This window comes from Hirundo rustica, chromosome 6 (assembly GCF_015227805.2).
Source record: "Hirundo rustica isolate bHirRus1 chromosome 6, bHirRus1.pri.v3, whole genome shotgun sequence".
Lineage (NCBI taxonomy): Eukaryota > Metazoa > Chordata > Aves > Passeriformes > Hirundinidae > Hirundo > Hirundo rustica.
In genome coordinates this window covers 1,941,089-1,969,056 of record NC_053455.1, presented here as the reverse complement: position 1 = coordinate 1,969,056, position 27,968 = coordinate 1,941,089, and the positions used below count along the sequence as shown (strand labels likewise).

Here is a 27,968-nt window from a genome sequence, read left to right as displayed (position 1 = left end):
GTCCTGCCCTTTCTCCAGTGTGAGATATTTGGACTTTTGCCTCATGCTGTAAAATCAGGGCCCAGCTCTGACCCATCCCTGGGTGTTTTGCAGGTTTTTTTTTTAACTCCTCACCCCTTGTATGTGAGCAGAGGGTGAACTCTCACGCTGCCACTTGGATTTTGCCTTTTCAAGCCAACCACGGGCACACAAACGCCATCATTTCATTTTCTCCTGTGCATTCCCAGGGCCTCCTTCAGCACTGGGGCTGTCACTGGGGCTTTTTCTGGAATAACTCTTCAGTCATTCCTTAGGAGGAGGCTAGTGTTAGGAGCAGGGTAACCCGTGATTCTTTTCTTGTTTTATCTGTGGAGCAGATTTCTCGATGAAGGATGCTGCTCAGGCTGAGCTGGTGCTCAGAAATGCCCTCAGAGAAGCTGCTGAGCAAGTGATGGTGCTCCCAGTTCAGCCCAGTTTAGTGCTGCTGGGTTTAACTGGTCTCTGCAGGTGAGATCCCTGGGAGCCCGCCCTTCAGGGAGTGTTTCCTCCCCAGCTCTGAGCCCTTGCTGAGCTGCATCACCTCACTCTTAAATGTGAGTAAGGAAAGCTCTTTGCCTCCTTCCCTCCTAAATTTAAAGCTCAGATTCTGGAATTCCGTTCTTTTATTGCGGATTAAATTGCTGTTCAGTCAGGTGTCAGTGAGTGTGGCCTCGTTTCTGACCCTGGGGTAATTCAGGTTTCTCCTCAGCAGTTACAGCAGGAATTTCACCATCTCTCCTCATCTTACAACCTGAATTATTGCCTTGGTCAACTGCTGGGAATGGAAAATATTCCTCGTTTTTTAAGTGATAAACCTGTGATTCTCAGTTTCTTCAGTGATTTCTTCAGTACCCAATGAGGCCTCCCATTTTTCTGTGGGATCAGGGGAACACCGTGAATATTCTGAGTATTTCAATGTAAATAATCCTGGTTTTTTTTCCTTTCCAGTCCACAGCTGAAGGATTTAAGGAAGCTGTCCAGTATGTCCTGCCTCGCCTCATGCTGATCCCAGTCTATCACTGCTTGCACTACTTTGAGTTGCTGCAGGTAAATGGAGCCACACTCCTATTTCTGACTGAAAATAATTATTAATGTAGACAATCTGAGCTTTTAGATAGGTGGCTACGTTTTACTTGCTCCCTCTGAAAATTAAAATTATTTGACACCGGTTACTTCATTTCTGAAAAGTAAAAATGTATTTTTAAAAATCTTAACAAAGCATCTGTTGCTCTCGTATGAACATTTGAACTACATTTTATTAAACAAATATTGAACTTGAGTTCTAATATAGTTTAAAAATCAATACACAAATCTAATTCCTTCTTTCTGTGAGTTCTGAATTCTTTTGTCCATTCAGAAAAAGCCGAGCAGGATTCAGTCAGAATTCTCAGTCTCAGGTCCCACTCCAGCTGCAGCTCAGTTTATTATTTCAGAATAATCAGAAGAATCCATTCTTAATATTCAACCATTTGTCCTCAGTCCTAACTGGAATGAGCTGAGGATAATGTAAAAAAAGGTTCTGTTTGCCCCATTGTGTGGGGAAAGTTTGGAATGCTTTAATGGTAAATGAATTATTAACAACAGGGATGAACTTAAATTAAATGGGTAAAACACCCTGTGGCTATAGCTGACATTTGGAAGGAGCAGCAGAAATTATTCTTTGAGGCTCTCACTGTAAAATCTGCTGCTGTGCAGGTGAGATGTGGGGATTTCCTTTGTGTTTCAAAGGATTTACTTGAGTGAAGGAGGAAAATAGAATTTATCTGTAATCCAACCTGAATATTTTTAGGAGTTGTGTTAATACCGGGTCTGTAATTAATATTTAGTCCAAACTCCTTTTTTTGTTTTTTTTTTAATATCTACTTAATTTCACTCTTGTTTTCCTCATGTCTGCTGTGATTTTTTTTGCATTTCCTGATATAATAAGTTAAAACAAGTGGTGATTTATTCTGACCCACCTCCAATGAATGGATTGCCAGGACTTTGCAGAAAACTTTAAATCCCGGAATGGTTTGGGTTGGAAGGGACCTTAAAGATCATCTGGTTCCAATACACCTAAATACGTGTGATTTCGGGAAATTCTCAACTCTTAAGCATTTCTAGTGATGGTCAGTTTAGAAACCAGTTCAGAAAAGCTTAAAAAAAAACCCAAACAAACCCCAAACAACTTTAATTTTGTACAACTTGCTGACAGGAGGGTCGAGCTCTGCTCCCAGGGAACAAGGGACAGCACAGGAGGAAATGGCCTCAAGCTCTGCCAGGGGAGGTTTAAATCGGATATCAGGGACGAGTTCTTCATCAGAAGTGTCTCTCTGAAAATAATGGAACTTCCCTTTCCGTAATTCTCTGCAATTCCTGCAAACCTCTCAGCTTGAAAAGCCGGAATGGGGTCCTTGCCCTGCCTCGTGCTGGGGGTCAGGCTGATCCGTGAGCGTCTTAGAGCTGGGAAAACGCGTCAGGATGAAATTTAAGGCTGAAATTTAAGGATGAAATCACGGGCTGCCGCAGCTCTGGGGGGAATCTGAACCTCAAACTGCTTTTACAAGTGTGAAATGGGTCGTGGTTTTCCTCCTTTTTTAGAGAAACGTTGCCACGGGTGCCCTACTGAGCAGAGTTTTCCTCCTATTTTAGATAAATAAAGCCTGGCAAAATCATTTTGTCATGTTTTGATTTATTTTGAAGGATGATACAGCAGGGTGCTGCATGAAAGATGATCATTTTAGCAGTGAGAACATTTAAATTTGACCTTTATCCACAGTGTATGAGGTTTCTGAGTAGAATCTGACGCTTGGCTGTCTCACAACCATGTGAGCACAGAACAGAAATCTGAAATATCACCCTGTAGAAATGGTCAGTCCAGAATATTTTCTTGTGTTCCCATTAGTTACGGGTTTCAATTTGGAATTTTATGTTGTACTTCGAAAAAATCTTAGATTTAAAGCAGGGATTTTTAGAAAGCAGAGTGGTTTGGGGGATAAAAAATGTATTTATTCAACAGTTTTAAAATATAACATTAAAAACTGGTGGTACTGCTCCTCTGTTGCCGTTGCATTGGCCTCTAGGTTGAAGAAGACCAAAATGAAAGCAAAAAAGCAACAAAGCACTCATATTTTCAGAGTTTCAGTAGGGAGAGAAGCTCAGATTGAGACTTTGACTCCTTGAGAAAATTACCAAAACCCCCTTCTGAATAGGGAGGTGAATAAAATAATGATTTACAGAAACACAAGCCTCAACATTTGCTTTTTTTTGCAAAACAACGAAACTAAAATTAATAAAATTAAAGTGGGAAAAGCCTGAAAATTCTTTCAAGCTGTAGAACTTTTCCTCCTTGGTAGAAAAAATGTTCAGGACCTGCATCAGAGCCTGCACAGAATTATCCCTGATTCCTGCTCTGGACTTGCTGTGTTCTCATCCAGCAACATCTGAAATTATCCCTCAATTGCTTCTCCCACCTTCAGGATTCTGCATTTCACAGCATTTCCATGGCTGGCAGCAGGGAAAAGTAGAATTTCCGGAGGTAGACATCTGATTTTTCCCTTCCCTGTACTGTTCCTCAGCTTCCCAGAAATTCTGAGCCACAAAACTCTTCACTTTCTTGAATGTGGAGGTTATTTGGGCACGGAAAACCAAAAATTCGGTCATTTAAACAACATGGGATTGGACCAGTGTGGTCAAATCCTGTTCTCTCAATTGCTTTTAGAAGAAGCTGAGGGATCCTTGCTGAGGGAACGTAGTGGGGAAAGGAAAAGAAGGATTCTGCCATGCCAGTGAGTGTGAGGAAGATTTCTCTTCATGTCTAGAGGTAAAAGAGAGTTTATCCCAAACTGCATGGCAAATTATCACGGTTTTGCCCACCAATTTATTAGCCTGAATTTTCCTTTAAAAAAGTTCACAGAATCCCAGACTGGTTTGTGTTGGAAGGGACCTTAAATCCCATCTCGTTTTCCAGCCCCTGCCATGGGCAGTTCAGATGATCTTGGATGTGAAAAGGGTTAAAAAGAAAAATCTCTTTTATTTTCTCAATAGTTTTTTTAGGTACCACCTCAAAGAACCAAAAAGAGGAGCTGTTAGGTTTTGCTCAAAGCACGTTGCTACCAAGTCGATGGAGATGAAAGGAAAATCTGTGGAATTTCCCAGTTCAGGGAGTTTCTGCTGAGTGGTGGGGATGGACTTAGTCTTTACACAAAGGAAATATATTTGTTCTCACTGCCTTTACATTTTCCTGTAGCAGCAAATCTTAAATTTCAGGCTTTTGCTGTTTGCTTCGTGCAAAATTGGTGTTTCTTCTTGAGTTTGCTGGAGGTGGCAGAATTCAGGATGATAAGAAGCTAAGAGATTCTTGCTCCTTCTGTCTTAAATTTGGATTGTTGAGATGGACTCATGGAAGGAAGATGCACAGAGTTCCAGAAAGCAGCACTGAGTCCTTGGCTGTTTCAAACCTTCAAACTCTTGAATCAAACCAGTTTGAAACAGGATGTTGTTGATGAGATAACGGGCAGAATAATGCCTGGCAGTTAGCATTAAAGGGTAAAGGGTGACCTTTCTAAACTTGAGGGATATCCATGGATTTTTCCTGAACCTCTGACCAAATATTTTTACTTTCATGCTTTCACATCTACTTTTGAGTGTAGATGTAAAAAGTCACTCAGTTGAGATCACCGATTTCACCGAGCGCTGCCGGTACCACCATGTGAGAAGGCCTTATAGTCTTCTTACCCTGCTAGAAATGAGGCAAATCCAAAAGAAAATAAATGTTTGTTCTGTGCCAGCAATTGCAGGAGTGCAGTGAGGATGAAGAGGACAGGGAGTGCCTGAAGCAGGCCATCACAGCCCTCCTGAACCTGCAGTGCAGCATGGAGCGCATTTACAGCAAGCACTCCCCGCGGCGCCGGCCTGGGTAAGCACCCCCAGAGCTTCCCACAGCTGCCAGGGACGGACGTAAATCACCTTGTCCTGCTAGAAAATCTCAATATTTCCTTTGCAAGGCGCCTCTTGTTGCCGTTTTTCTTTGTAGACGGAGGCCCAAAGCCTTCGCGCCCCGCTTGGAAGAATAACGTGAATGTTTCGCTCCTTCCCAGCCCAAGCTGTGCACGTGGCTCATTTGGAACTTGATTTTGAGGTGGGGGGGGAAAAAAAATAATCCCGATTTAAGCAATCGATTTAATTGATTATTTTAGTCTTTTGGGGTTGCAAATCCGGCACGCGCCCGCCGTGACTTTTTCTGTTCTCCCTTCAAGGGAGCCGGTGTGTCGCTTCTATCACCGGCAGCTCCGAAGCAAACACTTGGCCATCAAGAAAATGAACGAAATCCAGAAGAACATCGACGGCTGGGAAGGCAAAGACATCGGCCAGTGCTGCAACGAGTTCATCATGGAAGGGGGCCTGACGAAAATCGGCGCCAAACACGAGCGCCACATCTTCCTCTTCGACGGCTTGATGATCAGCTGCAAACCCAACCACGGGCAGTCGCGGCTGCCCGGCTACAGCAGCGCCGAGTACCGGCTCAAGGAGAAGATCGTCATGAGGAAGGCGCAGGTGCTGGACAGGGAGGACACGGCGGAGTACCGGCACGCCTTCGAGCTGGTGTCCAAGGACGACAACGGCGTCGTGTTCGCCGCCAAGTCGGCCGAGGAGAAGAGCACGTGGATGGCGGCGCTGATCTCGCTGCAGTACCGCAGCACCCTGGACAGGATGCTGGACTCGGTGCTGCTGCAGGAGGAGAACGAGCAGCCCCTGAGGCTGCCCAGCGCCAGCGTTTATCGGTTCGTGGTGGAGGACTCGGAGGACAACATCGTTTTTGAGGAGAGCTTGCAGAGCAGGAACGGCATTCCCATCATCAAAGGGGGCACGGTGGTGAAGCTCATCGAGAGGCTGACCTACCACATGTATGCAGGTATCCTGAGCTCTGGGGTTGTTCTTGGAAAGGGGAGGAGGTTCGTCTTTAACCTTTTGTCTTTAGTACGCTGGGGGCTTTTTTTCTGCTCGTAATGGAATGTAGAGTGAGATATGCGGGGAGTAAAAATGGGTTATTAAATCACCTGGCTTTGCAGGCAAAGCTCTAAGAGAATTTTGGGTATGCAAACCTTTTGTACCCTAAAACAAAAAAAATCACAAAAATATGTTTTCGTGATTCATCGTGGCCAAAGCAGTGGGGTGTCACTGAGACACACAAAACAATCACACGCAGACAAAAGATTTTCGCAGAGGTTCTTCTGATCCAGCTCCCAGCTGAAAGAGCGGAGAGAAGAGACCCCTTTGTTTATTTCTTATATTTTATACATTTTTGGGTCTAGCAGAAGATTGGCTTTTTGGGGTTTCCACCCCTCAGCTTCAGTGGCCAGACGAATTGTCAGTTACAATTGTTTTCAGGTTAGAAATATGCAAACAAAAGACAGAGAATGAAAAACAAAGGATTTGTGTATATTACTTCTGTGGGAAAGGTAGAAAACTGCTCTAATATTCTACAGTAACTAAAAGATCTGACTCCATCTATGAAAATCCAAAGGCTCAGAAAAACCAGGGTAACAGTGGGGCTGTTACAGGCTGATGCTCTGTGAAGGAGGAAAACAGTTAGAGGTTATATTTATTATATTTACTGTCCTTTTTGGTATTTATTACATTCAGCCTGTCTCTCTGTGAAGAATCTGGGTTGAAGTCGATGCAATCAGCATTTTTCAGCCTTTTAGTGCCTGACAGGCACAGAAGTGAAAGCTTGAAGGAGTTCCCCTGAACTGCTGAGGCTGAGGAAGATGTTGGGTCTCAGTTTTGGGGTGCAGGGGGAAGCTGCTGCTGTCGGGACTGCTGTGCAATTTTTGTGAAACTTCCTCAATAGTACAGCTGGTCAGGGAGAGGCATTCCTCAGGGAAGGCCGAGACAGAGGTTTTAAGAGAATGTTGGATGTGCAGTTCAGTATTTTTCAGGGATATGCACCAAAGAACGGAGTGAAAATTTCCCAATCACTGCAATTTCTGGTGTTTTACAAACACAGTGCTTGCCTTACAACCTCTGTGTCTTCTCTGCACGTTAAACGACTTCTTTGTATTTTATTTCTGATATTTTGCAACTGGATAAAAACCCACTGCCATCATTTTCTTCCTCAATCCTTACAGATCCTAATTTCGTTCGGACTTTCCTGACCACCTACCGCTCCTTTTGCAAGCCCCAGGAGCTGCTGAGTTTGCTGATAGAAAGGTAAGGAGTGATCCTCCTTCCTTAGGGCTTGGAAAGGGTTTGGAGTCATAGAATAGAATCCCAGAATGGTTTGAGAAAGGACCTTAAAACCCATCCAGTCCCACCCTTACCATGGGCAGGGGCACCTTCCACTATCCCAGGCTGCTCCAAGCCCTGTCCAAGCTGGCCTTGGACATTTCCAGGGATGGAGCAGTCACGTTTTCTTCAGGAATTTCATTCCAGGGTCTCCGCACCCTCACAGCTGGGAATTTCTCCCTCAAATCCCATCTAACCCTCCTCTCCTGCACTTTGGGCCTTTCCCCTAGTCCTGTCACTTCAGTTCCCAGTGAGTTTTGTTTATCTGGAATCATACAACATCCCGAGTTGGAAGGAACCCACAAACATCAGAGATTCTCCTGCTCCTTTCCTGCTCGGGATCCCAGTGTGATGTTTCAGTGTTTTAGTGAAGTTTGTAAAGCAGTAACGTGAAAACAATGATGCAGGTTTTCAGTGGAAGCTTCCTTTTCCCAGTTTAAATGAGTTAGCCGGATGAGGTGTGAGCTGGTGGGTGGCGATGTTTGGAACTGCTAAACCGGCTCATGAGAGAGTTGAGTGCACCCAAATCTCCGTGGAAATAAGGACAGAAATGTTCCAGGCAGTTCGTTTGAAGGCACAGACTTAGGGTAAACAGCATTTTAATGCAGCGTGGTAAAGCTGCTCTTAAGCTCTCGTCTAATCTTCCCTTAATCAAGTCCTTAAAAACCTTCTATCCCAGTCTAGACATCGTGTGATGAGCAGAGAAGTGGCGAATTAGCAGGGTGTGGAGCTGGGGAGGAGGGAATTCCGGGCAAACCGGATGGCAGGGAAGCACCCGACTCTCCTCCCGCTGAATTTGTAGAAACACATTTCTGTAAAACTGCAGCTTCTGCACAGAGGGTTTGTGTTTCCCCCCAGGTTTGAGATCCCTGAGCCCGAGCCCACGGAGGCAGACAGGCTGGCCATCGAGAAGGGCGAGCAGCCCATCAGCGCCGACCTGAAGCGCTTCCGCAAGGAATACGTGCAGCCCGTGCAGCTCAGGTGTGTGAGAGAGAGTGTGAGAGTGTGAGTGTGTGAGTGTGTGTGTGTGTCTGTGTGTGTGTGTGTGTGTGCCTTCAGCCCTCCCTGTGTCTGTGTGTGCCTTCAGCCCTCCCAGTGCAGCTCAGGTGTGTGAGAGTGTGTGTGTGTGTGTGTCTGTGTGTCTGTGTGTGTGTGCACTGTGTGTGTGTGTCTGTCTGTGTGTCTGTGTGTGTGTGTCTGTGTGTGCCCTCAGCATTGCCCTGGCAACTCAGGGGTGTGTGTGTGTGTGTCTGTATATGTGCGCGTGTGTGTGTGTGTGTCTGTCTGTGTGTCTATCTGTCTGTCTGTCCATCTGTGTGTGTGTCTGTGTCTGTCTCTCTCTGTGTGTGTCTGTGTCTGTCCATCTGTGTGTGTGCCCCCTGCCCTGCCCCGGCACTGCCCACATCTCCTGCAGCCCCTGCTCTCGCTGCAGCCCCTGCTCTCCCTGCAGCCCCTGCTCTCGCTGCAGCCCCTGCTCTCCCTGCAGCCCCTGCTCTCACTGCAGCCCCTGCTCTCCCTGCAGCCCCTGCTCTCCCTGCAGCCCCTGCTCTTGCTGCAGCCCCTGCTCTCGCTGCAGCCCCTGCTCTCCCTGCAGCCCCTGCTCTCCCTGCAGCCCCTGCTCTCGCTGCAGCCCCTGCTCTCGCTGCAGCTCCTGCTCTCGCTGCAGCCCCTGCTCTCCCTGCAGCCCCTGCTCTCGCTGCAGACCCTGCTCTCGCTGCAGCCCCTGCTCTCGCTGCAGCCCGTGCTCTCGCTGCAGCCCCTGCTCTCCCTGCAGCCCCTGCTCTCGCTGCAGCCCCTGCTCTCCCTGCAGCCCCTGCTCTCACTGCAGCCCCTGCTCTCCCTGCAGCCCCTGCTCTCCCTGCAGCCCCTGCTCTTGCTGCAGCCCCTGCTCTCGCTGCAGCCCCTGCTCTCCCTGCAGCCCCTGCTCTCCCTGCAGCCCCTGCTCTCGCTGCAGCCCCTGCTCTCGCTGCAGCCCCTGATCTCGCTGCAGCCCCTGATCTCGCTGCAGCCCCTGCTCTCGCTGCAGCCCCTGATCTCGCTGCAGCCCCTGCTCTCCCTGCAGCCCCTGCTCTCATTGCAGCCCCTGCTCTCCCTGCAGCCCCTGATCCCGCTGCAGCCCCTGCTGTCCCGGTGCTGGAGCTGGCCCGGCTGGGATCCAGGACCCGTCCCGCAGCCGCGGCGCCGTGGGTGGGGGCAGTGGAGCTCAGGGCAGGGCTGGCCGCGCTCTCAATGCCTCCTTGTTCCCAGCCGCTGTGCAGATAATTCCTGTGTTCCCGTCCTCCAGCCCCGCTGGTGTTTCTCTCCGTGTCCCAGCGCCGTGGATGTGTTTGCTCACAGACAGGGAGCCTCTTGTCCGTGCTGCACGCTGCAGTGGGCCGCAGGGAATCGCCGAGGTCTTGCTGACCGAGCTAATTTGGGGAACAATTAAGCGTTTCTAGCGTGAATGAGAGTAATTGTTGCCCTGATCGGGGATCGAGACAGGAGGAGAAACAGATCACAACCAGTGTTTGCTTGAGCAACTTTTATTCATTACACCGATGAGTAACGTCAAGATGTTCCCATTAATGGCACATTAATACTACTATGAATATTAATTCTACTAATAGTAATTAGCACTGTTAATTAGACACACAGCACCCTCCGTTACTCTGCTACCACTCATTCCTGTTGGAGCAGGAGCAGTTGACTCAAAGGGTCACCCTGACATGCCAGTGCCTCCAAGGTGTTCAGAAAGTCACTCAGGGACCCATTTTTATCAGGCACCCGTGTGCATATACATATAAAAGATTACAAAGATAAATCTGAAGGTAACCCTGTAACTTTCCTCGACACAGAGCTGCCACCACCTTCTTGAACATGATCCAAGTCACGCAATCTCAGCGTAACCTTGGTACTCCTGCCTGCTGCTGGCCTTGGGCAGCTTCTCAGGCCCTTGCTGTTCCCACCTTATCAGCTGCTGTGGGTTCAGCAGGACCAGAAATCTACACAGTTGTCGGTTCCTGGGAGAGCTGCCTCTCAGCTCGTGCCTTCCCTGGGTTTTGCTGTGTTCTGGGAGCTGTTTCTGATCCATACTGTGTATTTCCAGTAGCTCGAAGCTGCCTTCCAGCTGAAAATGAGTGACTCTGAGCTGCTGGGTCGATAAACTCGGCGCTTTGTGCACTCCAGTGTTGTTAAAAACGTTGACCTCTGCTTCAGAGACCAGAATGTGGGAAGAAGGTGGGGAACTGAAGGTGTTTATCCCTTCCTTCCCTGCTTCCCTCCACTCCAGATCTCGTAGAAGATGCTGTGCCCAGGCCTGGAAAGGGCTTGGACACAAATAAATGCGTGTGAGGTGATGGGAGCGAGGAGGTGCTCAGCTGGAAGCGCAGCCAGCAGATCCAGGCAATGCTTTCACCACGGGATCTCAAGGGCAGACGTGGGTTAGATAAGATCCTGGTACAGGAAACTTGGATCAAAACTTTGCCTCTTGGAAGGTGTCATTGATTTCCAGCCCGAATGATCTCTTGGGGCAGTAATTCTTTTGTGGCATAAACCTTATTTTTTACCTTGCACACTAAGAAGAGGAGAATCAAGGAATTTTCCACGTGTCCGTGTGGATGTCCTTCATTTGTCCTCAATGCAAATCTGATTTTTTACTCAGGTGATAAATCGCACCTGGATAAAACAAAGTGTTCAAAGTGTGAGCTCAGCTTGTTTGCCTGAAGAAGAGACAAACCAGTTTTTGTATTCTGATTTATCCGGAGTGCAGAAGGCTGAAGAGCAGCTGGAGTTCGCTTTTGGAGACTGATTTATTAGGGATTTGTCTAAGAAAGAGTAGAGAAAAATCAAGAGGAAGTTTAGTGTTATCCTTAAAGGATGTACTGGATCTAATCATTTTGGGTCATTAAAAATTGTATGAGTAGGGCAGTAACAACGACTTTGAAGTTGAAATTTGTGTGTAGGAACGAAAGAATGACAAATTTGCTTCTTAACAAGTGGGAGACCCTAATTAACTTTTTTTTTTGTTAAAAAAAACACACCAAGACAAAAAGGAAATTACAAGGAAAATTAGAAATACCAATTTTATCTGATTTTGCTAAGTTTCTTCCTCTTCTGAAATTATCTCAACACTGGCATTTTTTATATTCGATTTTAAAACAGCACCAAGGTAAAACTGTTCTTTAAAACCTATAAATTAAGTTTTAAACACCTGCCAAAAAAAAAAAAGAAAAAAAGGTTTTGCTCTGCTCCTTTGTCCGGGAGTATTTTGAGAGTCACCAGCTCCATGAATCTGTAAGCTGAGTTTTGTAGGATTGTGGTTCATTTTTATGGGATAAGCCGTGGAGTTCCTTAAAAAGAAACTTAAAGTATTTTTTTTTCCTCTTTCCTCAGAATACTGAATGTTTTCCGCCACTGGGTCGAGCACCATTTTTATGATTTTGAGAGGGATCTGGAGCTGCTGGAGAGGCTGGAGACCTTCATTTCCAGTGTCAGAGGTGCAGTGATGGGGGTCCTGTTCCCTTCCCAGTCTGATCCTGATGGATTTGAGAATACCTTTAACTACATGAATGATTTTAATGCCTTTAATTGTGCTGTTTGTGAGGCTCCCCTTTACCTGAGGAAGATTTGGCCTGGAGCCTGAACAGCTCCTAAAAATAATTTCAAGAATTAGGATAATAACTCTTTAAATGTATTTCCTTCTGGTCATCCTTGCCTGAGTCTGTAATTCAGGCTGTCACCTTCCCCTTCTCCATAGAGAATTCCTTCCTTTTTGCTTACTGAGTTTTTCCCATGCTGATTTTTCCCATTTATATAAAGTTCCAACTAAAAATCATTATCCTTTTAGAAGACGATATTGGGCCCATTTGGTATCTCTTCTTTATGAACTCGATTTTTTTGGCAGCCTCTGTGGAGGGCAGCAGTGTTGGCATGTTCCAGGTTTTCATTTTCTTACACTAGGCAACATAATTCTGAGATAATTAAAAGACCCTGGACACAAGGTCGCTTTTTTCCACACCAAAACTGTCAGAGGATGTGGTTAAATAGAACTGGTTTCACATGTGTTTATTTGTCAGCTGATACAGCTGCAAGAACCTATAAGAAGAAAACAGAGAAATGCAAACCTGATTAATTTACGTGCAGAAATGCAGAATTCTGAGTGTACATTCAAATTTTGGGGGAGATAGTTTCACTAAGTTACCAAATGTCCTTTAAAATCAGAGGTTCCCAGAATGGTTTGGGTTGAAGGGAGCTTAAAGCCCATCCAGCTCCACCTCTGCCATGGCAGGGACACCTTCCACCATCCCAGGGAGCTCCAATCCTCATCCCACTTGGCCTTGGACACTTCCAAGGATCCACAGTTTGAATCCATCTCCCCCTGTCCTGTCGCTCCATCCCTTGTCCAAAGTCCCTCCAGCCTGAGTTCCAATTCCCGAATTTATTTATTTCCAAACTCAAAATATTCCCTCCCCAAAGATTGCTCTATAACATAGACATTTATGAAAGAACATGAATTTATTAAAAAACCCAACACTTGTAACGAGATTAATTCACTTCCCCCCTCTCTTGGAGTTTAACCCTCCCCCGTGTCAGTTTAAAACTTCACTTACGACAGCATTAAAAAACTCGTGTGTGGTTTGCTTTTGGTTTTTTTTTATGATTTCTCCAGGAAAATCCATGAAGAAGTGGGTGGAGTCCATTGCTAAAATCATCAAGAGGAAGAAAGCCCAGGCAGACGGGGTCAGCCACAACATCACCTTCGAGAGCCCCCCGCCGCCGCTGGAGTGGCACCTGTGGCGCGTGGGGCACAGCGAGGCGCTGGAGCTGATGACCCTGCACCCCATCGAGATCGCCCGGCAGCTCACCCTGCTCGAGTCCGACCTGTACAGGCAGGCTGAGCTCTCACTCCTGCATTTTGCGTTATTTCACCCCCCCAAAAAATGCTCCTCGTTCACACCGTCGGTCAGAAACCGATTGTTTTCTGGAAATCGCAGCCCGCGACTTCCAGGGTTTACGGGAAGGGGTTTCTTTGGTCTCTGCTCCATGTTAAAATATGCGAAGGAGTGGAAAAAAACGAGGTTTTATCTCCGTGTCGGACTTGTGGCAGCAGAAATATGGGGAGGATAATTCGGGAGTCGTACAAAATTCAAATTATAAAATCCCGTTCCTGCTTCAGTGATGGGAGGTTTTGTGTTGAATCCAGCTGGTTGCTGCAAGTGCTTTACCTTCCTATTTTCAATTTTTAACTCTTCTGAAGGTGTTTTCTTGCCCTTTCAGAAAACTAAACTCACTCCTTTGTCATTTTCTTATCTGAAAAGGCTCCTTCAAAATTACCCAATTTCAATTAAGATAAAAACTAATTTTCTTCCGTACTCGAGCGCTTGTCAAAAAGTTGTGCTGCGTAGTAGATTAGGTGGGATTGAATTTGTGAAATATCAGGGCTTGACTAGGGGCAGAAATAATCTTTTAATGCAAACACAGAAATGACAGTTTTTATTTGTACTGAGCGTTTTGCCTCCTGTTCCGTCATTCCCAGGGCTGTGCAGCCTTCTGAACTCGTTGGCAGCGTGTGGACGAAGGAAGATAAGGAAATTAACTCCCCAAATCTCTTGAAAATGATTCGTCACACTACAAACCTCACTCTGTGGTTTGAAAAGTGAGTGCAGCTCAGTGGCATTAACCACCCTTACCCTGGGCACCCTTGGGGTTTGCTGGTTTGTTTCTGCCAAATCCTCCCCTTGACTTTCCAACTCGAACGTACGTAAGATGTGATTACATAAATTCCTACTCGAGATTCTGGAGGGAAAGCCAAAATCTGCGTGCTGGATGGGTTTTCATGGAAAATTTTGATGTAATAACTCACCAAGTGTCAGGTTTTATTTCTCACCCTTTCCCAAATCCCATCTTTCGATCAGGTGCATCGTGGAAACGGAGAACTTTGAGGAGCGAGTGGCTGTGCTGAGCAGGATCATCGAAATCCTGCAGGTTTTCCAAGACCTCAATAATTTCAATGGTGTTCTGGAGATTGTCAGTGCTGTGAACTCTGTCTCAGTCTACAGGCTGGATCACACATTCGAGGTGAGTTTAGGGCATGGAAAAGGAAATTAAATCAGAGTCCAGACCTGGGTCGTGCGCAGTTCTGGAGTGAAACCCATTGTTGGCAGCAAAGCCTCCCTGGAGCAAAACAGGAAGAGAGGAATATGAATAAAATGGTTTGAGTTTTGTATGGCTCTGAAAGGCAGCACAAGGCTTTGAAGTTAAAATCAAATGTTGAATTTTTATTAAAGACTAAATTCCGTGTATTTGAAGTTAAAATAATAATCTGTTTTCTGGAATCTCAGGATCCACCTGACTGAATTGCTGGGTGCTGTAATCCAGAGCAAACCATTGACACAAGAGGTTCTTTGAAACCTTCATTTCAATTCCCAAATTTTGCTTAGAGAGCCAGGGAATTACCTTGTTATTTGCTAACCATGCTGTTGAGAAGATTGCCATCCCTAATTTTTAATTTTCTTTTTTTTTGACAACTCAGGCACTCCAGGAAAGGAAAAAAAGAGTTTTGGATGAAGCAGTAGAATTAAGCCAAGATCATTTTAAGAAGTATTTAGCTAAGCTCAAGTCAATCAACCCCCCCTGTGTGCCTTTTTTTGGTAAGTGACATCAAATTTTTTGTGTGCTGTCACTCTGAACTCGAGTTTGCTGCAGAGGTATGGTTAAAAACTCCTTTTTTTAAAAAAATCAGGAATATACCTAACAAATATCCTGAAGACAGAAGAAGGGAATCCCGACTTCCTGAAAAGACAAGGGAAAGAATTAATTAACTTCAGTAAGAGGAGAAAAGTGGCTGAAATTACAGGAGAAATTCAGCAGTATCAAAACCAACCCTACTGCTTACGGATTGAGCCAGAAATCCGGGTAAGCAGCCATTAATTATCTCTTGGGGGATTGCAGAGGGGGGAAAAAATACCAAATAATCTTCTAGCACTGGGCCTAATTTTGCATGGATGGTGATTAGCAAAAGAGGGGGAGCAGTGGCTGGTAGACAACAAAGAACCACACAAAGGAGCAGCCAGAAGTGGTGAAAAATGAGATTTTGAATGGCTGAGTTAGGAGTGTTTCATTAAAATTTTCTCTGCCTGCATGTTTTTTAAATATTCTTATTGATACTTGTTCCGTTCAGAAATTCTTTGAAAATCTCAATCCCATGGGGAAGATACCAGAAAAAGAGTTTACAGATTATCTGTTCAACAAGTCCTTAGAGATTGAACCTCGGAACTGCAAGCAGCCGCCTCGATTTGTGAGTTTTTCCCTGAAATTTCTGGAATCTGAGAATACCCTGAGCTGGAAGGGAATCACAGGGGTCATGGAATCCAATTCCTGGATTGTTTAATTAAAATTAAATAGCTCAAATTCCCTGACCACTATGAAAATAATTCATGGTTAACTCAATAAGCCAGAGAGATTTTCTTCAGAATTCCTTATCATGAGCTGATTTTCCAACTCAACTTGATTTCAAAAGACTTCTACTCTTGATGTTTGTCACTACTAAAATATATTATCTTTGTCTTATTTTAAAACTCACTTTTCCCCCCAAAACCTGAAACACTGCTGTTAAATTTGTATTTCTTACGATACAGTCATATGATAAAATATGGAGCAATATTTTTCATTTCACAATATCAAGGCTTAGATTAATACTAATTAAAATATTACTTTTATACATAATATGTTCAGTTTTCTTTGAGATAATTTCTGTTTTCCTTTTGTCTAAATATTTGCTATTATTGCAAAAAACTGCAGACTTTACCAGGTGCAACCCTTCTTGCTGAAGAAAATACAGTTCAATTTAAAGGAGTAGCAAAATACAGTTCAATTTAAAGGAGGTTTAAAATAACCCAGCTCCTGGAGTTCTTTTTTAAGCAGGAAAATCACAATTTAGAGCACTTTTTTTTAATATGTTGTAATTGCCTGAGGAACTGGAGCCTTGTCTAATTTTTTGGGCGAGCTATAAATCATTTTTACCATCTCTTGGTAGAGGAACGAGTACGATGATGTTTGAAATGCGGCGAGAAAACGCCAGAAATTGCTGTTGCAAAAACGCTTCTTACAGTAATTTTATTAAAATCTTTTCTAAAAATAGAAGTCCAGTCAGCTGGGCAGGAATTCTTCACAGCTCATGATTTCCAAAGAGAGAATCTTACTGGAATTTCAGGAAAATCCAGTTGTGGGTGCTGTAATGTGCTGGGCACCGCTGAAAGCTGGGGACATAATTCACTTTGCAAGGCTCAGCTTTGATCTGTGCTGGATTGCACCCGAGCCTAACCAGGCTGGGTTTGTCCACACAGTGACCTGGGTGTAGGAATTTAATCCTGGATAAACTGGAGGGTCTGGACAGCATTTTCCAAGTGTGTCCCTGATCCTGGGTGTGTGGAGGGGCGCGGTGACCCTCTGTGGTTTTGCTGTTTCTGGGGTGTTGCTCTGGGGCTCTCCTGCAGCTCTGAGGGGCCCTTGAAGTAAATTCCTATTTCCCAAGGCTGTGACTTGTTTTTCCCACTGTTTTGTCCTGGTTGGCAGCAGGACCTGGACTTTTTGTGGGGGAAAAAAGAGATTTTTTTCAGCTGTATCCAGCAGCTTCCAGCAAACTCCTGCTGTGTCAATAACGCTGCACCTCACATCAGCTGCACCCCTGTGCTGCTCTTTGAGAAATACTTAGAAAAATACCTCACAGAGCCTTGGGAATGCTGCAGTGTGGAATGGCAGCAGTGTTGGGAGTGCTGCAGTGGTTGGGAATGCTGCAGCGTGGAATGGCAGCAGTGTTGGGAGTGCTGCAGTGGTTGGGAATGTTGCAGTGTGGAATGTTGCTGTGTTTGGGAATGTTGCAGTGGTTGGGAATGCTGCATTGTTTGGGAATGTTGCAGTGTGGAGTGTTGCAGTGTTTGGAATGTTGCATTGTTTGGGAATGTTGCAGTGGTTGGGAATGTTGCAGTGTTTGGGAATGTTGCAGTGTTTGGGAATGTTGCATTGTTTGGGAATGTTGCAGTGTGGAATGTTGCAGTGGTTGGGAATGCTGCAGTGTTTGGGAATGTTGCATTGTTTGGGAATGTTGCAGTGTGGAATGTTGCAGTGGTTGGGAATGCTGCAGTGGTTCGAATGTTGCAGTGTTGGGAATGTTGCAGTGGTTGGGAATGCTGCAGTGGTTGGGAATGTTGCAGTGTGGAATGTTGCAGTGGTTGGGAATGCTGCAGTGGTTGGGAATGTTGCAGTGTGGAATGTTGCAGTGGTTGGGAATGCTGCAGTAGTTTGAATGTTGCAGTGTTGGGAATGTTGCAGTGTGGAATGTTGCATTGTTTGGGAATGTTGCAGTGTTGGGAATGTTGCAGTGGGGAATGTTGCAGTGTTTGGGAATGTTGCAGTGTTTGGGAATGTTGCAGTGTTGGGAATGTTGCATCGTTTGGGAATGTTGCATCGTTTGGGAATGTTGCAGTGGGGAATGTTGCAGTGTTTGGGAATGTTGCAGTGGGGAATGTTGCAGTGTTTGGGAATGTTGCAGTGTTTGGGAATGTTGCAGTGTTGGGAATGTTGCATTGTTTGGGAATGTTGCATCGTTTGGGAATGTTGCAGTGTGGAATGTTGCAGTGTGGAATGTTGCCATGTGGAATGTTGCATTGTTTGGGAATGTTGCATTGTTTGGGAATGTTGCAGTGGGGAATGTTGCATCGTTTGGGAATGTTGCATCGTTTGGGAATGTTGCAGCGTGGAACCTTGCAGCGCTAACAGCCCCGCTGTCTCCAGCCCAGGAAAACAACGTATCCCCTGAAATCCCCCGGGATCAGGCCCAACGCGGGCAGGCACGGCTCCACTTCCGGCACCCTGAGGAGCCACCCGCTGCCGCTGGAGAAGGAGCCCAGCAAGATCAGTTTCAGCAGGATCACGGAGTCGGAGCACGAATCGGCCGCGTCGGCACCAACCTCCCCCAACACGCCGTCAACGCCGCCCGTGTCGGCGTCCTCGGAGTTCAGCGTCTTCCTCGACGTCGATCTCAACAGTTCTTACGGCACGTACATTTAATAAGCCTTGTTGCTGCCCCTTGGGCTTCCCAAGTGTGTTGGGGGTTTGTGTGATCCTTTAAAAAAATAAATTGCAGAACTGGAAGTAATTAAATCAATTCCCGACGTGATTTAAATTCTCCGGTTCAGGAATGTCTTACACGGGGAATTTTCATTGACGTTTGCGGTAGGTAAACTTGGGGGTGGTTCTGATCTCTCAGGTAATTCAAGCATTTGTTGATTTGTTGTGTGCTGCAGTGCAGTGGTTCTGCCTGGAAATTGTTTAATGTGTTTTTTTTTTTTTTTATTTCCTAGGTAACAACAGCATCTTCGCTCCCGTGAACTTGCCTCAGTCGAGTGAGTGTTGGAACTCTGTTAAATATTTAACTCGGGAGAGCTCAGTGGGGATTCAGATCTGAATTCTGGCATGAGAATGTGGGCTCATTCAGAAGGGTTCCTTTTAAATCAGATGTCCAGTATAGAATGTGAAGCCTAAAACTTAAACTGCTGCTTTAGTTTGGGTTGGGTTTTTATCTCCTGGCTCTCACATGATTTTCCTTCTATTTCGAATGTCCTTGCTGATTGTTTTGTTTGACTAAAGCTACAAGTAAAGCAACTTGATAATTTCCTAATTCCAGTTAATGAAAATAACTTCTCTGTTGCTGGGAAGGAAGAGACACTTTTCTTATCACACCTGCATTCACCTGTGTTTCCAGCTGTTCTTTTTATTTATTCCACATACCTTTTTAAAAATGCTATTCATTTAATTTCCAGCTGGTGAGCACAGGTCTGATGCAGTCACAGAGCTCAGTGCACTCCTAAAAGGAGAAGCAAAAGTGTGACAGAAATCACCAATACAAGTTGGGGGTTGTGTTGTTTCTTAATTTGAAAGAATTAAAAGAAGAAAAAATTGAGGATTTTTTTTCTTCCTCTGTAAAACCTCACCTGGAGTTCCCTGGATTTATTTTCCTGTCCCTCAGCATTGCCTGCTGACTGCTGATGCCTTTCTTTGATACTGGACATAGGAGAAGACTTAGTGAGGCCTAGATCTGATTAAAGCAGTGAATTAAAGGATTTCTTACTGCTGAAGTTCTTGGTTCGTGTTGCTGTGTAGCACAAAGATTTTATTTGAGTTGCTTTGACTTTGGCTTGATATTCCAGAATATGTTCCTCAGATATTGCACAAGGAGTAAAAGATCTGCTTTTCCTTCTCCAGAGACTTTCTTCAGCTCCTGGGGGAGCTTCCCTAAACTGAGTGATGAGCCTCAGAACCCTCCTCCACTTCCTCCACGAAAAAAGATGGATCAGGATGCTTCCAATGCTAAGGTATTGCTGTCCCGGATTAAGTAACTTTGGTGATAAATGGGGGAATATTTACAATCATTTAGCTTGGAAGAGACCTTTAAGCCTGTCAAGTTCAACCATTGATCCGAACAGGGTTCTGTCAGTCTAAAAGGCTTTGAGATGCAGAGCTCCAGTTTCCTTTTTTTAAAGTTTTGGATTCCCAAACTCTGCTAGGAATTTCAGGAACGTAGTGTTCATATTCCCATCAGCAGTACAGCTGCTGTGTTTCAGGCAGCACCACTAGCAGAGGTCAGGAGAATTCCTCATCTGTCTGAAGATTGCTCTTTATCCAAACATCCGGACAAGGGAAATGGCTTTAAACCGAAGGAGAGTAGGTTTAGATGGGATGTTGGGAATTGGGAGTTCTTGGCTGCGAGGGTGGGGAGGCGCTGGCACAGCGTGCCCAGAGAAGCTGTGGCATCCCTGGAAGTGTCTAAGGCCAGCTTGGACAGGGCTTGCAGCACCCTGGGACACTGGAACGTGTTCCCTGCCCATGTCAGGGGGAGGAATGGGTGGGATTTAAGTTCCCTCCCAACCCAAACCACTCTGGCGTTCTGTGCCCTCCATTTCTCACGCCTCCCTTTTCTCCGTGACACCGCAGGGAAATCCCAAGCCGGATGACGATCCTCCAGCAATCCCACCTAGGCAGCCGCCGCCTCCAAAGATCCAACCTCGCGTTCCTGCTTACACCGGCCCCTTGGAGCAGCCGCTACACAGCCCTCCTCCTCCGCCCCCCCGGGACCCGCTCCCCGACACCCCGCCGCCGGTGCCGCTCCGGCCGCCCGAGCACTTCATCAACTGCCCGCTGAGCCTGCAGCCGCCGCCGCTGGGACGCTTCCCCCGGGATCCCGAGCGGCTGCGGGAGGCCGGCTCCGGCCCCAGCTCCCCGGGAACCCCTCCCAGCACCCCTTCTCCCCGGGTGCTGCGCCGCTGCTGCGTCCTCAGCGCCAGCCACAACAACCTGGCCCAGGCGCCCGTGCCCCCCGTGCCGCCGCGGCACAACTCCAGCCCTCAGCTACCAAAACTGCCGCCAAAGACTTACAAAAGGGAGCTCTCCCACCCTCCTTTGCACAGACTGTCTTTGCTAGAAAACGCAGAAACTCCTCAATGACCTTAGCCATAGTAGTCATTGACACTGGAATACTATTTGTAAAGTTCCTCTTTTTTTTTTTTTTTTTTTTTTTAATTTATTCAGGAAAAAAAAGAAAAAAAAGGCAGTGTATTTTAGTATTTTCAAAAATTACGCTCTTAAAGTGCTGCTGATCAAAAAAAAAAAAAAAAAAAAAAAGGTTTAAATTGGAAAAAATTCAGACTACACACATCCCAACCCGTGTGGTTGGACAGCATTACCCTCAGGTGAGCAGCAGCATTGCCTTGGTTCACATCCTCAGTGCCGACCGTTCTGCCAGGACACAAAATAGACCTTTTGCACTGTAAACTACACTAAGTGAATTTAAACTGACATCGTTTAATTGCACTGAGCCAAAAGAAAAAAAAAAAAAAAGGTGCGTCTGTGGAATTTTTGTCAAATTTGAGCACTAGTGGCCTTTTTTTTTTTTTTTTTAATTAAGGAAACCCAGCAATGGGATGATCAAACAACACGAGGATACAGAGCGTCACAGATTTTGAAACCTCTGACCTTGAGGTTCCTGGGTGACAGCTCCTCTTCTGGAATATTCTGATGCCATGTCTTAATTGCCATTGATTTGCTGCTGAAGACAAAGGAAAAAAAAAAAAAATAGGTTGAAATCTAAATACCAAAATATTTGGTTGGTCTCGGTTCTTTGGAGAAAGGATGAAGGAGCAGTACCCGTCTCGGGTATCGGGGAGGATCCCGAGTACTTCACGTGCATCCTGCTCAGATGTGCCTTTTTTGTTTTGATAGGCAAAGGTGTCTTAAGCTAAAGAGTTTGTCTGTTTGTTGTAGAGAACAAAGCTATGCGCCTGTACAATTGTTTATATTGTATATTTACAGATATGCTAATGACGTGTATAAATTGAAGTTGACTTCGAGGCCTATAACAGAGTCTGCTACTCCTGGGACTGGATCCGGCCAGCGGCGTTTCCTCTGCCTTGGGAACGGTCTTGCCTTCCAGACCTAATAACTTCCTTTAGATCTCCACTTAACTCGTGAATCCACTTTGGAAATTGGTAGCATTTAAACCAGCAAACACTTAAAGCTTTATTAAACTTTTTAAACTGATAAGTGAATGGAACTTTTCTTTGCCAGTCGAGCCCCCGTGTTTGAACTGGTGTGAGGAGTGAGTCTGTTTTACTGGTAGTTCTGTAGCAGCATTTATAAAGTGGCCTTCACAAGCCACATTTTATTTACTGGTTTGTGGCCTTTTACTGTGCTTTGTATCAGAGTTCTTAACAAGATTAATAAATCACCCCAGTCTTAATTTTTAAGAGCTTGAGCAGTGCGTGTTCCTTGCAAGGGCAAGGTTGGGAATTGCATTTTTGACAATACAAAATGCCCCGATTTTTCCATGCTGCTGGTCTCACTTTGGCTTTCCTTCTGCACGTGAGAGTTGGGCCCATCCCAGGCTTCCAAATCACACTCCAGCTTCTCCTCAGTCTGCCTAAACTGCTCCCCTTGTCTTGGGCATTCCATTTGGAAAATTCTCCATTTTGGAAAGGAGAAATGACTGAGGAGGGATGTTAATTAGAAATACCCTGAGCTGGAAGGGATCCATCAGGACCATGGAGTCCAACTCAGGATCATATCGAGAAGCCCACAGTTTTCTCCTGGGAAGATGGATTTTTCCATCTGTCTCTTGAACAGCCTGTCCCCTCCGTGTTCCTTCTGTGAGGAAGAAGAGAGGGTTAGAATCCATTCACACAAGGGGCAAACCACACGTTTTATAGGAGAGCTGCTTCATTTTGCTAAAATAAGGTTCAAGAAGTCCCAAATTTGATGTGGACAAGCTGGGAGTGCAGGTAGGAAATGGAGGATGACTTGGAAAAGTGGAATTCTTTTTAAAATTCTTTGCATTAACTCTTTTGAAGTCCTCGCCAGCAGCTATTGCTAAACAAGGAATAATATTTTTTCAGGCTTTCATGTGTTGTTGAAGAGGAAAAAAATCTCTCCCACATTTTAGAATATACAGATGTCAGCTTTATGCCTTCCTGTAGAAGTACTTATGCCAAAACCATTATATTCCACAGTAAAATGTATCATAACATGGCCATGGAAAGTGGTCAAAGGCAGTGAGATTCCCACCAGCATGGTTCAAGAGAGCAATAAATAACATCTCAGTTACTTCATAATTAGAGGGGCAGGTTAAAAGAACAACAAAAAAAACTGCTGGAGGGGAAAAATGTGAAGTTTGGGTTTGAAGTTGGCTTGTGTGGGAAAAGGCAATTCCCTCAGAAAACTCCTTCCCAAGGAAGATGAGCCTCCCCTCGAGGGGAATCGACCGACCACCCATTGGTCTAAAAGAAATGAAGAAATAAGGTAATAAAAAAACTTTCTTCCACATATCCAAGGTGGGGGGAATCTAAAACCTTTGCATTTTCAAGATGTCGACGCAGAATTGACTCATATTCAGTTGATTAAAACCTTTTTTATGAGTTTATTAAGACTTTTTTGTAGATTTGTTAAGACCTTTTGTAGGTTAAGACCTGTTCTGTAGGTTTATTAAAACCTTTTTCATAGGTTCAGAAAGACTTTTTCATAGGTTTGTTGACCTTCTCATAGGTTTATTAAGACCTTTCTGTACATTTATTAAGACCTTTCTCATAGACTTACTAAGACTTTCGCAGTTTTATTAAAACTTTTTTTTTTTTTTTTTTGGTAAGTTTACCAAGACCTTTTTTGTCGGTTTATAAGACCTTTTTTAAGTTGCGTGTGGGCGGTTTGTAACAAAACCTTCCAAGGAGGGCTCCGGCTGCAGCTGCTCGGGGGTCCTGAGGGCTCCGCGCTCCCTCAGGGACACGGCTGGCGGGATCCTGGAATGATTCCGGCTGGACACGGACTCCCGGAATCATTCCGGCAGAATCCTAAAATTATTTCAGCTGGAAAAACCTCCACGCCCGCAGAGCAGAGCCTCTCCCACCGCCCAGCGCGGGCGGGCAGCGCCGTCCCCTCACGGCCCGCCCGCCATTTCCTCCCGGGGCGGGGCCCGGACGAGGCGGGGCCGCGCCGCCTCAGAGCCGCGGCCATGGCGGGCTTCGTGAGGGAGCTGGAGCGCCGGGCCGGGCCGGCGCTGCGCCTGGAGCAGCGGGCGGCCGGCGGCGTGGGCTGTGTGGTGTGGGACGCCGCGCTGGTGCTCGCCAAGTTCCTGGAGACCGGCGCTTTCCTCCTCGCCCGCCGCCACGTCCTGGAGCTGGGCGCGGGCACCGGGGCCGTCGGTATCATGGCAGCCACGTTGGGGTGAGCGGGAGCCCCTGCCCGGCGCTGTCTTCTCCCTCAGACCCTTTGGATTCCTTTAAACCGTGTTTTCTGTGCTGTGCGGAGTGTCCCCTGCCATGGCGTTATTCGCTAAACGTGTGTGTGTGTTACAGAGCGAACGTGACGGTCACAGACCTGGAGGAGCTGCAGGAGCTGTTGATGGTTAATATCGAGAATAACAAGCACCTGGTCACAGGGTCCGTCCGAGCCAAGGTACTGAAATGGTTTGTATGAGCCTTTATTTAATGCCTCTGTTCAGCTTTAATGGGGTTGCTGGGTTCAGGTTGAAAAAGAGTCGGTTTAGATGGATATTGGGAATTGGGAGGGTAGTGAGGCCCTGGCACAGGGTGCCCAGAGAAGCTGTGGCTGCCCCTGGATCCCTGGCAGTGCCCAAGGCCAGCTTGGAGCACCCTGGGACAGTGGGAGGTGTCCGTGCCCATGGCAGGGGGTGGCACTGGATGGGATTTAAGGTCCCTTCCAACCCAAACCATTTGGGGATTCTTTGATTCTGCACTGGCTTTGTTAAATTGCTAAATAACTTCAAAACACTGCTGTGGAGGGGAAACTTGATATAAGAACACAGTAGCTAACTTTATCCTCAGGCCTTTAGCGTGTGTTATTACTAAAACTTTTTTTTTGTTGGTTTTTTTTTTTTTTTTTTAGGGGTGAAGATGTAACAGAATTTCAGCCTCCTCCCGATTATATACTCATGGCTGATTGCATTTACTATGAGGAGGTAAACGAGGAATTTGCTAAACCCCTACAGAAAGGTTTCTTGGGAAGGGGGTGGGATTGGTGTGTTTAGTATGAGAAGTGTTCAGATAAATATTGTGCTCATGTGGTGGTCCCTGTGGTTTATAAGAATACGTAGAACAAGACTGGAAAAGACATTTTAATAGATGTAAGGCCATTTGACATAGAACCGCAGACTCTTTTATGTTAAAAATCCCAAACTGAATGTTTGTGCCTTCCCCCCACATTTTTTTTTTTTTTTTTTAAACATTGGGAAAAGTGATGCAAAATGGGAACTGTTGCAATCATTGGTAAATTAAATTTAAAAGTGCCACATCTCCTCTTTGGGCTCTCCTCACACTTTCTTTGGGAAGACAAGAGGAGAAATCCTTCTACAGCTGAGTGGTTGTTGCAGTCTGCCTCATGCCCTCAGCTGGAGCTCTGTAGGATGTGCACGGAGAGCTGAGGGAAGCTGCAGGGAAAGGGAAATAACCTGAAAAACCCCATGTCCCAGTGCCCTTCCAATGGCTTGAGCAGCCCCTGGCATTGAGCCCCCCTCCCTGTTGGTTCCATTTCCCTCCATTGTGGTCTGGATCTGAGCCATCCTCCAGGAATAATTGAGAAAACTCTCACTTTTGGAACACGCTGAGGAATACTCATTGTTGTGTGCCTCAAGGAAGTGCCCACTCAGCAGTGTGGGATGTTTCTGGCTTGGATTCCAGTTCCGTTTTCTTGGTCAGTCTGGGAAGCTCTTCTCCTGTGAGTCCCCCTTTCTCCTCTGCTTCCCAGCTTTCCCCCCATGTTCTTCTTGTCCCAGTTAAAGCACTAAAAATAACTCCCTGCAGAGCAAAACTGGGACCTTCTCTCTGGGGTTGAAGACTTTAGCTAGAGGGTATCGTAACCAGTGAAATGAACTCGAAATCCACGTGGGGAATGTTTCACCTTTTTTGGGCAGTCCTTGGAGCCCTTGCTGAAGACCCTGAAGGACCTGACAGGCCCTGACACCTGTGTCCTGTGCTGCTATGAACAGAGGACAATGGGGAAGAACCCTGAAATCGAGAGAAAATACTTTGAAGTAAGTGGGTTTGGGGCACATTTTCTTTTATGCTGTTTTGTTGAGAGCAGAGAGAAAATAGAGAGTTTTGCTCAGGAACTCAAAACTCTCTGTAGTGACAGAGGAGCTTCTGAAGAAATTCCTTCTCTCTAATGAGAGCCCATTAATAGATGCTTTAATTGAATATTCCAGCTGTATCTTGTGTGCAGGTGAGGAAAAGCAACACAGGGAACACCTGTGTTGGGGGGGATGATGGTCAGTTCAGATTTAACTCTGCACCTGTGGTGATTGTTGAGCAGCAGCTCTTGTGCAGGATTATATATAATAACTGCAATATTGCAAAAAAAAAGGAAAGGGTGAAAATTGCAGGGGATTGGTGCGTGTTAATCAGAGCACCTGATTGATAATTAGTGCCTCACACTCTTGTGGGGCCCTGGCAGTGAGGAGGGCTGTGCTCAGCTCTGCTGAGGTGCTGCTCCCACAATGAACACAACAGCTGTTGGTGTTTCTGGCTGATTTCTGCTTTTTTTGTGTGTGTGATTTATTTCCTTCTTTGCCATGTTCAGTCCAGGCAATCTGAGCACATCCCAGGGCCAGTGCTGGGGGATTTTAGACTGGTTTTTTTTTCTCTCCTCTCCCTTTCAGTTAAGAAGGTTGGCAGACAGGCAGGTGCTGTGGTTTGGCTTAGCATTTCAGGGATTGAAGCAAAATCATGGATTCACAGAATCATTTAGGTTGGAAAAGTCCTCTGAGATCATCAAGTCCAACCATCCCCCAGGCACCACCAAGGTCACCATTAACCCATATCCCCTCCTAAGTGCCACATCCACACATCTTTAAATCCCTCCAGGAGTGTTTTACCACAAATCTATTTAAATAGATTTTCCTGGAGTATTGCAGGTGTCTGTAGCTTGGAGTTAGTGCTGGAGCAGTTTAAATGAGGGTGAATGTCTGGAATGGTAGTGGAAGCCTTTGTGGAACTGTTCTTTGTGGAACAGCTGCTTCAGAGGGACTTTGAGCTGGAAAGAATTCCCCTGGACAGGCACGACGAGGAGTATCGGAGCGAAGACATCCACATCGTGAGCATCCACAGGAAGCGGGCGGTAGGTGCACAGAATCCCGGGATGCTCTGGGCTGTTGGGAAGGGGCCTTAAAGCTCATCTCATCTCATTCCACCCCCTGCCATGGGCAGGGACACCTTTCACTGGGATGGTTCATGGTACCAGCACAGCAGCTGCTGCCAGGAATTCCCAGAGCTGCTGTTCCCTTGGCACAGCGTGAGCGTTCCGGAGGTGGAGCTCCGTGCTGAGTCAAATGAGGGTCCTGTGGAGCCACAGCCCGGATCCCTGCTGTACAAAGGAGCTGCTTTATTCCCAAACCTGGTGCTCCAGGTGCCAGCCGTCCTCTTCAGCACTACCTTTGAGCTTCACACTTCTGCTTCCATGTGCTGCTGGGGTGGGGCCTCCAAACTGGAATTTGGAGGGACTAAAGTAATAAAGATAAAATGCCTGGTGCTGCTTCTGTGCCACCTTCTCCCCAAAACCAGGCTCTAGATCAGGCTCAGCAGCTGCCAGGATTGCTTTGATAATTTTGGGGTTAATAGATGAAGCGTGAAGATAATATTTTGCATATTGTGCTGCCGCAACGCGCAGGCTCAGCTCTTGAACAAAACCAGGCCGCTTAAAAATCTGTCATCTCTGTGCAAATCTCTCGACAGAGTTTCCCATCGTGAGGTCTTTGAAAGCCCAGGATCTGTCCCCTGGCAGAGCCGTGGAGAAGAGGGGATGGGATAACCCCGCAGAGGAGGGACTGAGTGTCTGCGGTGTGGTTGTGACTCGTCCGCGCCGAGCAGAGGTGTCTGACGGCACCTTCCGCCCGGACTGCCGCGGGCTGGGCGCGCCTGCGGCCCGGGGAGGCGGGGAATGGAGCCGGGGAGGCCGGGGCGGCGCGGGGGGCGTGTGCCGGTGCCTGTGCTGGGCTCCTGCCGTGCTGCCCGTCCCATCCCAGGGCACCGCGCCGAAACCTCCCAGGGGGAAAAGACTGGGAGCGGCTCAACCGGCCGGTCAATAAAACTTTGGCACGGGAGATGGGTTTCAGGTGGTGGGGTCTTCATTCGTGCCGTGGTTCCTGTGTCATT

At 46.4% G+C, this 27,968-nt stretch overlaps 2 protein-coding genes across 2 annotated transcripts in view; both read left to right on the top strand.

Annotated features, from left to right (window-relative positions):
* SOS2 (SOS Ras/Rho guanine nucleotide exchange factor 2) overlaps positions 1 to 21,855 on the top strand; it is a 44,500-nt gene extending 22,645 nt beyond the window's left edge. The window contains 16 exon segments of the mRNA XM_040067378.1: positions 967 to 1,065; positions 4,788 to 4,915; positions 5,256 to 5,911; positions 7,128 to 7,209; positions 8,143 to 8,265; positions 11,656 to 11,759; positions 12,932 to 13,151; positions 13,799 to 13,918; positions 14,178 to 14,340; positions 14,795 to 14,912; positions 15,005 to 15,177; positions 15,443 to 15,559; positions 18,055 to 18,316; positions 18,624 to 18,665; positions 19,525 to 19,634; positions 20,254 to 21,855. Coding sequence (XP_039923312.1) covers positions 967 to 1,065; positions 4,788 to 4,915; positions 5,256 to 5,911; positions 7,128 to 7,209; positions 8,143 to 8,265; positions 11,656 to 11,759; positions 12,932 to 13,151; positions 13,799 to 13,918; positions 14,178 to 14,340; positions 14,795 to 14,912; positions 15,005 to 15,177; positions 15,443 to 15,559; positions 18,055 to 18,316; positions 18,624 to 18,665; positions 19,525 to 19,634; positions 20,254 to 20,763 — 3,027 coding nt within the window. The 3' untranslated portion in view covers positions 20,764 to 21,855.
* A 1,960-nt stretch (positions 21,856 to 23,815) lies between these two features.
* Positions 23,816 to 27,768, top strand: VCPKMT (valosin containing protein lysine methyltransferase). The gene is made up of 6 exons (XM_040066267.2): positions 23,816 to 24,027; positions 24,159 to 24,269; positions 24,709 to 24,781; positions 25,733 to 25,852; positions 26,830 to 26,934; positions 27,549 to 27,768. Exons 1-6 carry the CDS (start codon positions 23,816 to 23,818, stop codon positions 27,561 to 27,563), a joined length of 636 nt encoding a protein of 211 aa, XP_039922201.2. The 3' UTR covers positions 27,564 to 27,768.
* Positions 27,769 to 27,968: the final 200 nt, after the last annotated feature.